Genomic DNA, 13,326 nt, shown 5'->3' on the forward strand with positions numbered 1-13,326 from the left:
ATGAGTAAAGTTTTTAACACAAAAAATATCCATACTCTACTACAACAATTTTAAAAAATAATTCAATTGCCTAAAAGTAAATTTGCAAAAATTAATCGGTTGGCTAGGAATGATCGTAAACAAGAAAAAATAGTTGAAGTTTTTTCATTATGAATTTGCCTTCTTGTTATATATGAAATTCATCATCACCTTCATTTTCATTGCTAAAGAAAAATGACTGTTTTTATTATACTTGATTTACAAACATATCATATGAAAACAAGAAGAAAAAATGCAAAAAGTAAAAACGAACAATATTATTATTTACAAAGTAAATTGTAGAAATATTATAGTAATTTAACGAACTTATGGATCAAATTTTGAAAAAACTAACACTTTAAATTTTTTTTTTAATGAAATTCTTTCTAACAAAAAATTTCTAGTAATATTAAGTTTTTGGATACTTATAAAGTAACTAACTAAGAGCATTAAATTACTATAGAAGCATATCGTTTTTAAACACAACTTACAGAGTTTTTCCTAAGTTGTTTGTTATTATTTCAAACACATAATCAGAAAGTCATGATTTGAAACAATCTAGAATGCTGATTTTCAGAACTTGCAGATACAAGATAATGCTGATTGTTTTTTGTAGTAAATAATTCAAAATCGCTGCACGGGTGTGTTGGAATTTTGTGTTCTGAAACGAACCCTTCTACTCCTTTCCATCTAAAATTATATATTTAATTAAATTTAACTGTCGTTAAAATATGTAAATTAAATGCGAAAAATTTCATAAGTTAAACTACGATTATAATTTTTATTTAACCAAAATAAATAAAAAACTACAATCTTTCAAACCTGTATAAGTTACTGGTAATGTAGCTATTTCCATCTCCTGAATTGGCTGCTATGAGATAATATTCCTTTCCGATGTTAAACACTTCAAAATCTAGTGCACTAAACATATTTTTAATTTTTACATAAAACCTTTTTTTATATTTATAAAGTTATACCTGCCATTTTAAAGCTTTTTAACTAAACAAAATTGAACTTTTTACAAACAGTGACTGGTTAAATAAGTAAAAGTTTGAAACAATCATTGTGATAAAATAGAAAATAAAACAAAATTTATCAGTAATTTAACACGTACCCAAAAGTTGGTATGTCTTGCACCCTGTTAAACAGTTTGTTTCTGCCTTGATACCTATAAACCGTAGACGTTACTTTGTTACTTTTCCTCTCGTGATCGTAATAGTTTGCAATTGCAATAAAATTAACTCCTTCAATTTTGAAATATTCAATGTCAGTAGCACCTGTTGTCTATATATAAATGCAATTGTTAACAATTAGCTGTGGCGACAATGTACTAGTCTCATATATTAACACTAAGCATTTCAAATTTAGTATGGTGTAGTGTTACAAAGTCAATTACTGTGAGTAATACATTGATAATGATCGTTTATCAATATTAAGACTATGACATTTAAATATTTATTTTTGTTATTGCATTTAAGTTATCTTTTATTTTTTAATAAAGTTGTTTTCTTAATTTCCTTTTCTCTAAGTAAAACTGTTTGTATTGCTAAGAATTTGCATCAATTGCTGTAAATAGAGACTTTGAAGATAAATGACAAAAATTAAATTTTAAGTATACTTAATAAATACTTAATTTTGTTCTCAAAACCAATAAAACATTCTTATTTTTGTGATGTAACTTTTTTGTTTTAATCAAAATCTAGTATTTTTTGTGAATTTGTTTTCAATTATGATTATAGGAATTTTAGTTATAAGAATTACAGTCATCATTTCAATCTCATGTCTAATTTTCAACTAAATTGTACTTGGCACCAGCTTTAAAAAATACCAAAAAAAGCTGTTGGTAAGATAAAAAAAAAGTTAAACTTAAAAATAGTATTAATACTCATTTACAGTTCGACTCAAACTTTTTTTACATACCGGAATGTACTGTTGCGGAACGAACATGGAAACGTCCCATCTGTACAAAACACTGTGCAGCTTTGTAGTGAGTCCGTTGAAAGAATTGGCTATGCCCAAGTAATGCTCTCTAGGTGAAAGTTTGAAAAACTCAATGTCGTAAGCTCCGACTGTCTCTATCGGCTTTAAAAATTTATTTTTGTTTTATTACTACTTTGAGTTTTTCTAGTAAATGTTATTGTTTTTGATTAGCGGCTATACTAAGTCAAATTTGCATCGCAATGATATCTTTACCACAATTAGGAAATATAAAATTATACTTGTAACCATCTATTTAACCTTTTTATAGATTTAAGTTTCTGCTATAAGCTATTAAGTAACAAATTGGAGTCAGCATTTAGAAAAACGTTTTTTGTGCTAATTACTTTTTTTTTTTTGTTTTACGTAATAAAAGTTTAGCTATTTGATGCCTTTTTATTTGCTACTAAGAACTTAAATGCTTGAATAAATTTCAGTTTATTTTTTCTTATAATAGTATTTAGGTTCAAAAGGTGAAAGTCGGTGTTAAAAAAGTTTTGTGTGAACGCAGTTCAAACAAGGTTATGATCTTTTAAGTAAACTAGTTGGATTTTAAAAATTATTTCGCCTTTTAGTACGATTAGGCTGCTTTTAATCGAATTTGAAACTATTTATTATATGTAAAATTACTCTCTTTAAAAAATATTTTATTTATAAAAATAATTTTTACAGGGTCACTCTACAGTTTTATATTTTTTGTTCGCAAGCTTTTTTCTTCTATTTTTTATTTTTACCGTAATCTTAAACGTAAATTAACAGCATTGTTTGAAATAGCTTTTTACCAAACAAATTTGCATACCTGATATTTGATAAAAGCTCTTTCGTCCTCTTCCCAAATGTAAATCCAACTAATTGTTTTGTGATTTCCATCTGAAGAAAAGAAATTAATGTTTTAAACTGAAAATCAACTTAAAATCGTTTTATTTTACCTTATTTTATTTAGGTCATACTAGAATAACAGTTTTAAGGCGTTTTTAGCAACTACTAGACAATTTCAAATTGAGATTTTTTATTCTTATTGTTTTATTTTTAGCAAGTATTAGAACATGCATGCTGAGTTTAACTTTGAAGAGAAATAAATAAACACAAAAACAACGTATTTTGATTATATGCATGTATACATTTTTTAGCTGTTTTAAAACTATGATTTACATTTTATTCTAGTTTTCATGTTGTATTTTTTTTTTCTTTTGTACTAAGTTTATATACTTTCTAATAACTTTTACAATTCAAAATAAACATCAAGTTTATATTTTTACCTTTCATGTAGTTAGCAACTGCCAAATAAGTCCGTCCGTCGATTTTAAAACTTTTCAAAGATTTGGCAGAGTACGTTGTGATCAACTGTTGGAGAATAAACTTCCTGTCGTTTTCTTTCCACCTGAATATTTTGCTCTGTGTTTCCGAGTTGTTGATGCCGCTACCTTGTATTGCTACTGCTAAAAATTTCTGCAAAAAAAAAAGTTTTTGTAAAGTATAAGTGAGTCATTTTTAATTTAAATTTATTTTAAGTATAAAATTGACAATATTTAATTTTTAAAACTGTACTTCATTATGTTTTAAAGCACAAATGTATTTTTATTTAATATGCACTTGGCTATAATTTATCTTTTTGAGTTTTATATACTTTATTGAATTGAGTTTAAAAACAATATTCTAATTGTAAGCTAGTCGATGAAAGAAAATCTTGAATGTTTGGCTTAGGTTTGCAGAGTTGGTACAAAAAACCTTTGTTATTACAAACGGTAAAAAATATTGGCTTGGTTCGTACGACTCTTTAAACGAAGTTTTTGTAAGTACATGTTGAAAACTTGGCAAAACTTATGTTTAAACATAAAATGTTTACAGTTTAAACCAACATAGGAAAATGTTTTTCTTTTATTTTTGGTAAACTATTTTAAACCAACTCAATAATTCTTAGTTCAACAATACTAACACAGCAAATTGATTGAAAAACTGTAGAAATATTTATCCTTTTATTTCGCAGAACAAAAAGCAGCCCCTGTATATTCAATAGCTAAAAACTTTTTGTACTTCACGATTACTAAATTATTCAAGTAGTTCGGTTAATCATACTAGAGAAACTAACCTCTGAATTGATCGTGAAAAAGTCCCACTGTCTCGCGTTGTCGGTGGTGACGTTTTGATGGACTTCGAACTTGGTTCCGGTCCACTTGAATAAGGTCGAGTCCATGCTCTTTTCGCGGCCCTGGTTGGCGAACGCCATGAACTTTCCGTGACCGGCAACTTCGAACACTTCAACGTCGTGAGACTTGCTGTGCGTGGACAAGTCGAAGTATTCCGATATGTAGTCTAGTTTTTCGTTTGCTAAAAAAAAAATTTGGGAGGTTTATAAGTATTGTTTTTTTTAATCACAAAACCTTTAAGTTATTTGTTAAAAGTTAAAAAAGTGCTTAACGAGTTTTTAATGAAATTTAAAGTTATTAACGAATACATTTTTAATATTGCAAAATTAAATTCTTTGCATTGTTTTTTATAGCTTAAATCTACTAAAATATTTTTATGTTTACTCACTTTGAACTTTAACTTTTTCTTCTGAACTATGGCAGTGATCAAACTCGTTTTGATCTTTATCATCAAAATAATCAAAGTTATTTTTATCTGTGTTACAAGATAACGGTGCTTCATTTTGTATACCAGTACTTAGTTTGTCCTTCCCATACATACTTTTACCTAAAAAGTTATATAAATTACTATATTTTAATGCATTTATTAGTATTATAAACTAGCTAAGCATGGTACTAAAACTTTTTTAATGTTTATCAATGATTGTTTTTTGTTAAAAATCAGCTATAGTTTAATTTAAGTAACATTTGGTATATATTTCACCTTTGGTAAGAATCATACAGTTTTGAGCTGTTTAAAAAATCTTAAACTTGTTACGATACATAATATTTTATTGTATACAAATTCGGACAAAAAGTGAATGCCATAGTACGTTTTGTTGCTATAGCAATGTAATCACAATAGGTTCCGTTATTTTAACAACTTGTTATTACCATAGTAACATCGTTATTTTACGTTTGATTATGAGAAATGGAAAAGTGTTCAAGCAAATTTGTAAAACTCATAAATGTATAAACTTATATATCAACCTTGATAAAAAGGGCTTACAAATCAGAACAAAGAATTTTCACGGTCCAATAAACAACCGAGTTTGTTTGTGGCCAAAACATCGATCTTCGTTTTCATGTCAACAACGCTCAATGTTACGCGCCGCCGTAATCATCAATTATGACGTAATAATCACTTCGGAAACGCAGCGGCGTGTAAAAGTTGATTCGGCGATTATTCGGAGCAACTACCGGTTAATTGAGGTGTTTATTTGGTTGATAAGCGTCTTAAAACCTTAATGATTTTGTGTTGATTCTGAAAGATAGCTGATGGGCATCTTAATTTACTTTGTTAACCTCGAAGTAATTTTGTATTTCTTCAAAAATAAAGATGTTACAACTTGTATTTCTAACAGATTACTTTTAACATTACTTATTTTAGGAAAGTAAATTGTAAAAAGTAAAGAAACATATGTCTAAAAAATTATCACAACAAAAAGTTTAAGTAAAAATTTTATGTAAAAATTTGTTTTAATTTTAATTTAATTGTTTAAATGTTATTTTCTATGACTTTTACATATCTTTTTAGAATTATTTAAGCAATGACGAGGTCTTTGACCGAAACTTAGTTTGTAAAACAAATTCTTGAAAGAATAAAATCATAAAAAATTTAACAAAGGTAAAAGAAACACAAAACAGTTTATTACAGCTAAACTTATCATCAATTCAGTCTTTGAACACATATTTGCCTTTAAAAGAAGGTCTAAAAAGTCTATTTCTTAAGAATCCTCTAGCTAAAAGTCGTTTTTAATAGATGCTAAAACTATATAATAATGCTGTTTTTTATTTAGTTACCTGGTTTGTTGAAAACGTATCTGTACAAGTTTGTGAACAATGAACTTTTCGAGCATCTGTTGAAACTTTCGTCAGCACCTGGTACCATGTATAGTTCGCTCAGTACTCCCTAAAATATAAATTAAAACTCGATAAAAGTAAGAACAAAACACCTTTTTTTTTAAATTTATTGTTGAGCAATACATGTTATGTTTTTATCTTGTTCAACTATCATGACTTTTCATTTTATGATTTTTAAGCTTATGTTTTTTAGAAGATAAATCACTTAAAAATTTGAGGTGCTTACTACAAGTAAAAAAAATATAATGTTTGGCAGTTTATGACAAAAAGAAATAGATTAGTTATATACACTTAGTTAACATGAAATTAATATTATATTGATTTAAAAAAAACAAGACGAATTATTATCAAAAAAAAAGTTTGGTTAGTTTTCAATATGAATAATAACAAAAACTGACTTTTAATATTTTTCAAATAAACAATTTTTGCCAATAACCTTTGAGTTATAATATAGCTAAATTTTTGATTATATAATAATTTTGAAAAAAATATTTTAGTCTACTAATTTTAAAGCTTTTAAAACAACTTATTATCTTAAAGATGTATGTATTATTAAATTATAAGCAAATAAATAGTGTTGAATCGTTTTTTAAGAGCTTAATTAAATGTAAATAGTTCAGATGTACGCCAATTTTAGTAAATTATTTTAGAAACAAGTATTAAGTTGGAGTTGTTCTTAAAAGTAAGTTTTATTAGGCGTGCTAGTATGTTATTAAAACATAAGCTAAGCTTCTTCGTGTTTTATAAACATTAAACTTACAAATAACACTATTAACGGTAAAAGGTCTAGTTAATTACTGATAACCTTACAAAAAAGAATTATGTTTATCTTCTAGTGAGAATGTTTACATGTTTATTTTCTTATATTAGTAAAGCTCTAATATAATTACAAACTTTAAATTAAATTATGTACAGGTTTGATTTTTTTGGTTTTATTCTTTACGTGCTTTCTAAAAAATCTGTAAAACTTCATTAAGGCAGTTTATAACTTAATATGTTTTGGTAAAATAAGGTTTTTTAGTTTGGTTTTGTAAATTTAAAATTTGTACTACAAGCAAAAGATTTAACTAAATTTATTTCTTTGTTACAAGTATAGTATTTTGAGTTTTTGATAATATCTTGAACCAAAATAGGTTTTGCTACAAAACTTCGATTGAAATTAACTTTTTCACAAACTAACAAAAATAATAATGAATTATAAATATGTACTTTAAGAAGCTTCGTCATGAAAAAAAAAGTTGACATTTAAAATAAAGTAATTGTTTGTAAATAAACTAGCTTCACACCCAGTGTAATATAACTCAATTGGTTTATTTGAAGTAGCTTATGAAAAAAATTACTTCAGTATACTTTAAATTTTAACGACATAACAAATTATTCTAGTACTTCAAAGGCTAACAGACAAAAATTATTTTGCTAGAATGTGAGTACAAACTTTAAGTAATGCAACGCTACGTTTAAGCAACAGCTTAACTTATCTCTTAGTTAGAAATATTTTTTACAAAAGTTACAAAACATAAAGATAATTAGATAGAAGTTCATTGTTAAATATTTTATGATACTTATAGCAGTTTACATAATTTAGAACACTTTTGATTATTAAAATAAAAAATTAATACATCAATCAAAAGTCTTGATGTCGGAAATTTTATTGTTTTTCTAAAATATAAATTGTTTGTCACATTGCGAATAAAACTACACTATAGTATAAATTAAAACAAATCTTAAATATTTTGTATTTGTTAACGTTTACTCACGGTGAATCGTTTATTTCTGCTTCTTTTACTTGCTACATGGAACATAGACCTTGGATGAACCAATAAATCCGCAGGGAAACCAGCCTGGCCTTTGTTGCTGAGAAAAAGTTTAAAACTCAAACATTTAAGAAAAAATATAAAGTCAATTTCATCAGTAAGTTTGTTTTAAATTTTCAGAACACATTTTATCAAGGTAAGTTACTGTTAACTAGCTTGAACATATAAGTTGATAATACATATAAATTATCTAGTGTATTGAAAAACATTCTGTTACAAAAATATTCTAAATAATAATAATTTGATAACAATTTGAAAATAAAAAAAATAATAATACAATAAAACCTTTTTACGATCGTCCACTTAATTGAAAATTTACAAAAGCTGTATCAAGTATAAACAAAGTCAGACAGTCAAATAAAACTTTGATCAACTGTATTTGAAAGTCGCATAAACAAATATTTAAGGCTTTATAGCGTGTGAATATTCCACAAAGCTATGAGCACTTTGATTGGACTTTATGACGTCATAATCGTTAGATGTTTGATTGCGCGGCAAATAAACAACTTGATACTTTTAAGTACATTATGATGGAAGATTTTATTTTTTAAGCTTTGATAAAGATCTAGTTTAAACACGTCAATCAAAACTAATGTAAAAAATCTCACAGACTGTTGCTACTTTAAAAGTTCAAATTGCTACAACTTGGGTGATCTTAAAAAGTTTTAATGTTTTCTTCAGTAAATTTGAAATATTTTGTATAGTTTATTGTAATTTTAAAAAACAATAGAAAATAGTTGTTAGTTTGTAGAGAACTAAAGCATATCTCATAGGTAACCATACAAAAAGCAATAACAGCTTCTTTTTTTTTTAAACATTTTGTTTTCATATTAACGCTTTATATCTAACGAAATTAACTGTAATACGTTGTTTTGACAATGAACTTTGTATTATAAGACATATAGGAAGTAATTAAAACTTCTATAATCTTAATATTTTTTTTGCAATAGCTTTAACATTGCAAAAAAAAGTACTCGTTTACTTGATACTTACACGACAATGGTGAAAGAGCATACATAAAAACTATTTGAGATTAAATGAATGATCGAAAAGTTTTCAAAAAAAAAACATTAAACGACTTTTAATCTGTAAGTCTTTTGATTGTTTTTACCTAAAAAAGATTTATGTAGAAAAACAATATTTATTCTATCTAATGGTTTCTTTTTTTATCATACTTTCCTGCTAGTTTTAATTGTTTACAAGGTCAAAATAGTAACATACAACTTAATTTAATAAGTTTCTGTCCAACTTGTCTGTCAATTCACAATGTTTGACCACTTTGACACACGTGGTACACTATTTTATTTTAAGAAGCATTAACTACTATTAGTCTTATATTCAAACCATGAAATTCGTAATAATCAAAAACGTTCAGCCTCGTCTAAAACAACATATATATTCAATTTGTACTTCAATACGCTGACCTCTAGTTATTCTAATCAAACAACAAAGTTCACAATGCAAACAAACTTTTTCAAAGAATTGTCCACGGCAGTGTACTGAAGGCAATCAAGCGTGAAGCTGACGTAGTTTCCGGCGACGACGATTATGACGGTGTGCCAATTTCCGTCGACGACCGATGACGTCACTCTCGATTTTTTGTCGGTTTTGAACGAGTAAGACTTGGTCACCCTCGCGTTTGTGGAATTTTTTCTTTTGTGCTTTGTGACGAAGTCGAAGTGGAAGTTCGAGCGTTGAACCCTGACTCCCATGAGGATGGATTTCCTGTCCTGATACAAAACATATTTATTACTAATAATTTGTAATTTAAACTAATCCAAAGGAAATTTGAAGTTTCCTAACTTGAGTTTTATATAGGCTGAGACTTCAGTCTATACTTTTAATCCTTTATTTAACATTTGGTTACGAAAAAAAAATTCAATTGTATTCAGTAGTTATTTAAACTAAATTTAAGTATCAAAGGCTTACGTTATAGTGTGCAATATTGAAGTTAACAACATCTTTTATAGGATATACTTACTGGTGCTAGTAGAGTGAGCAAATATTCGTTTTGGTTTCTGATGCTTTCCTTGTAAAACGTAAACACAAGTGAAAATTCTGATGGAAAAAAATTACACTTCTTCATTATTTTGCTCGCATCTGTGCTTAATAGTCGCGCTTTAGGGTCAAACCTATGAAAAAAAAATAAAACAGTTTCGATAGTTAAGTTCATTATGTATTTAAATCTTTGTTTATACATTTTGTTTAATACGTCAACTTAGTTGTCTTTTTTTTCTAATTTTTGTTCATGCAGCTAAGCTTATGAACATTTTAATAAAATATATCAACAATAAAAAAAGGTTTTAGCTAAATATTCATTCTAAAATAAAATGTAATGTTTTCCCATATATTTATAATGATAATAGAAAAGTGAGAATAAACAATTTCATACCTGTAGCCTCTTACATTTTTGACGTTCACAACTTCGACTCCAATAGGTCTTTTTATTGAGCTGCTTATTGAATTTGCAAGTATATCAATAGGTTCTGTATCTAAAATAAACAATAAAAGGAATATACGTAAATTTTGAGATATCCGATGTTTGAAACAAATTAAACTCTAACTTACAAAGAATTAATCATGTTATATTTTAATTATTATTTAACACCTTTCAGGCTAGGCTCTAATCTTCAAGCATTATTTTAATTAAATTACAATTACTACCACCTACTATTATCATCAGATTTCAATCTCACCAAAACAGCATAATATGTTTTTAATCGTAAGAAAATCGATTAACAAAAGAAAACGAAGAAGTATACAATGTTTTAAACTAATACAAATGCACTTAATTACTTAATGCAAAAAGTAGTACGATTAACAAGTTATAATTGAATTATAGTTCGTTTGTTGGTATAATATTGGCATCAAGTCATTGATTTTTAAACAGCACATATATTAAACATTCATATATGTAAGATTAGTAATATAAATTTTATAAACAAATAGCTACTTAAAATGAAAATTTTTTATTGAAGTAACTATTGCTTTTGTTTTTAAAGAGTTTTAAGCAAAAACAAAACACTTAGCTTATTAATTCAACTTGTATTTTAAAGTTACAACTTACAATTGATTTAACCTCTTAAGTTCTGAAGTACTCAATAAAAAGTATGATTGAATTAATTTAAAAATTTTATAGCAAACATAGGAAATTGTAAAAAAGGTTTGATTAACTCAATAAATTAAAAGTTCCTTTTTAAATGTACTTCCTTTATTGTATGTCAGTTGAAAAAATTTCTTATAAAACAACTTTTAAAACTTTCATAATATATTTTGTTTTATCTGAAAACAGTTTTATCTTTAGTTATTCATTTACCTGTGCACAATCTGGAAACTGGTTTTCCGTTTATAGAGTTTAAGAGTATGTAGATCAGAACGAAATAACTTTTAATTGAAATATTTGATTGTAAAACGTAGATGTAAGGCCTTGATATTGTTGTAGCTGTATTCATGTTTTTTAAATTAAGTTCTGTAATAAACAAAAACATTAATATTTGTTAATTTCTAAGGTGTTAAGTTTTAGGAAAATTACTTAGTTAAAAGTAAAATAGGTATAAAAGTATAATTGTAAAAACGTTTTTGTTTTTCTTTTAAAAATATTTACTAACAAATACAAACTAATTTGATTTATATACTTACGCTAATCAAAAACTACATGTAAAGTAACACAACACTTAATAATTCTTATGGTTACAAAAAGTACTATAAAAGTGGTCACAAAATTAAAAAAAAAAATCCCACAATATTCACAACAATAAATTTAATATTTAAGTTAGAATTGCTTCCTTAAAAATACTAGTTCATGCAAATAAGTGATCATAAAAACAGTATCATTAATAGTACTTGTAACTTAAAGTTTAAAAAAAAGAAAATTATCCTATTTAAATGTTTCAAAATAAATAAATAAGGAAAGCTACGTGTTGTACTAAATTATTTTTCCAAAAATAAAGCCTTATAACTCATATATTTATATTTATATTTAAACCAAGTTTTCAATAAAATTCAACGCCGCGCAAATGCACACCTATAAATCAATAAAAACAAAACTGAAATAAAAATCAATGTCTAACTTATCCACTATGTAAATGGATATGGATCGAAAAAAAATTAGATGCGCAGCGTGTTTGTATATCAATTTTGCAACAACTCTATAAGTTAAAAAAATAAAATTTTAAAAGAATTACTAAAAAAAATTATAAAACAGATAGTAAAAAATATTGAAATAACTTTAAACTACTTTTAAAATGTATAATTCAAAAAGGATCTAGATGGTAATAAGTAATAGTAAATGGTAGAAAATAGTAAATAATAAAAGGATAACTGTTTTAAAACATTTTTTTAGTTGTTTTGATTTTATTCGTTAAATTTAAACTTATATCGCTCACTAATAAAAAAAACAAAAAACAGTTTTTCAACTCAAAAACTCAACTGTTTCCAATAAAAAACAAAAAACTAAACTTATACAACATTCGTCGTGAGCTGGTCAATAAGTTCACGGCAATCAATTTAAACAGGTTTATTTTTATCGTTCGTAAGTAGCAACCATATTTCGTTTGAACTGCATGGCATATGCCGACTAACAATATTGACTTTTTTCTGAACTTTGAGTCAGCATAACTTTTTTCAATACTATCTCTCGAATAACATAAAGTTTTTCTTTTGATCTCTCGTTTTGTTTTGACTTGCAAGAGTTGATAGGCAAATATCGAAAAAAAAACAGATTTTCATCTGCAATTTTTCAATAAAGATTTATTTTCAGATTTATTAGATTTATTTATTTATTATTAGGACAACGGTGAAATCAATTTAAGGCTTATAAAGCTAGAAGAAAGTATTAATAATAAAAATATGGTTGTAATTTTAGACCACTTTAACAATTTTTGTTTGTTTATAACACAAAACAAGCTTTTGATGATTCGTATTTTATCTTTTACGCATAAAATAGATGAAAGGTATAAAAAATTAAACACAGTTTTGTTATCTGTTTTTGATAACAGTAAGTATTTGCCTGAAGTGATTTAAAATAGTTTCACAGAATTAAACTTTATTCGCAGAATTAAAAGGAATTCTTTCTATTACAGAAAAAGTGTTTATTAATTAACGAAATGGTTAAGCTTAATAAAATAAAATAACAGGCTTCACAGTAATTCCAGAAACACAGTTTGTCTTATAACAGTTTAAAATATATACTAGTTACAAACTGTGATGCTTACAATTATGTTGCTGAAATCTTATTTCTTTTTTTTTTTAGAACAAGCTTCTAAAGGTTTCGACATACAAATAGTCATAAAATAAGTTATATAAATGTTCATAAAATGCTTCACATGTTCTAATTTAAATATCAAATTTTTGTAACAAATGTTTAGTTTGTTAATTATAATTGTTATATTATTGATTCTGTAAAATTTTTAGTTTGTTAAAATTCATTACTTTAGTATATAAAACAAAACTGACTTTCAGACTGACTTAAATAGTAGTTTTGATATGTTTTATAAAACATTAGTTGTACAAAAAATTATGCTAGCACT

General features: G+C 25.9%; 1 protein-coding gene across 1 annotated transcript; it reads right to left on the reverse strand.

The window, feature by feature from the left end:
- Window positions 1-551: 551 nt before the first annotated feature.
- Window positions 552-11,250, reverse strand: LOC145832525 (thrombospondin-type laminin G domain and EAR repeat-containing protein-like). The gene is made up of 14 exons (XM_082939839.1): window positions 11,115-11,250; window positions 10,191-10,290; window positions 9,780-9,930; window positions 9,269-9,528; window positions 7,742-7,838; window positions 5,925-6,033; window positions 4,531-4,689; window positions 4,085-4,323; window positions 3,255-3,444; window positions 2,795-2,865; window positions 1,939-2,100; window positions 1,133-1,302; window positions 841-939; window positions 552-708 (listed from the first exon to the last, which is right to left on the reverse strand). The coding sequence occupies exons 1-14, from the start codon at window positions 11,248-11,250 to the stop codon at window positions 552-554; spliced, it is 2,100 nt and encodes a 699-aa protein (XP_082795965.1).
- Window positions 11,251-13,326: the final 2,076 nt, after the last annotated feature.

The sequence above is a fragment of the Thalia democratica genome, chromosome 3, assembly GCF_965202585.1.
Source record: "Thalia democratica chromosome 3, ktThaDemo2.hap1.1, whole genome shotgun sequence".
Lineage (NCBI taxonomy): Eukaryota > Metazoa > Chordata > Thaliacea > Salpida > Salpidae > Thalia > Thalia democratica.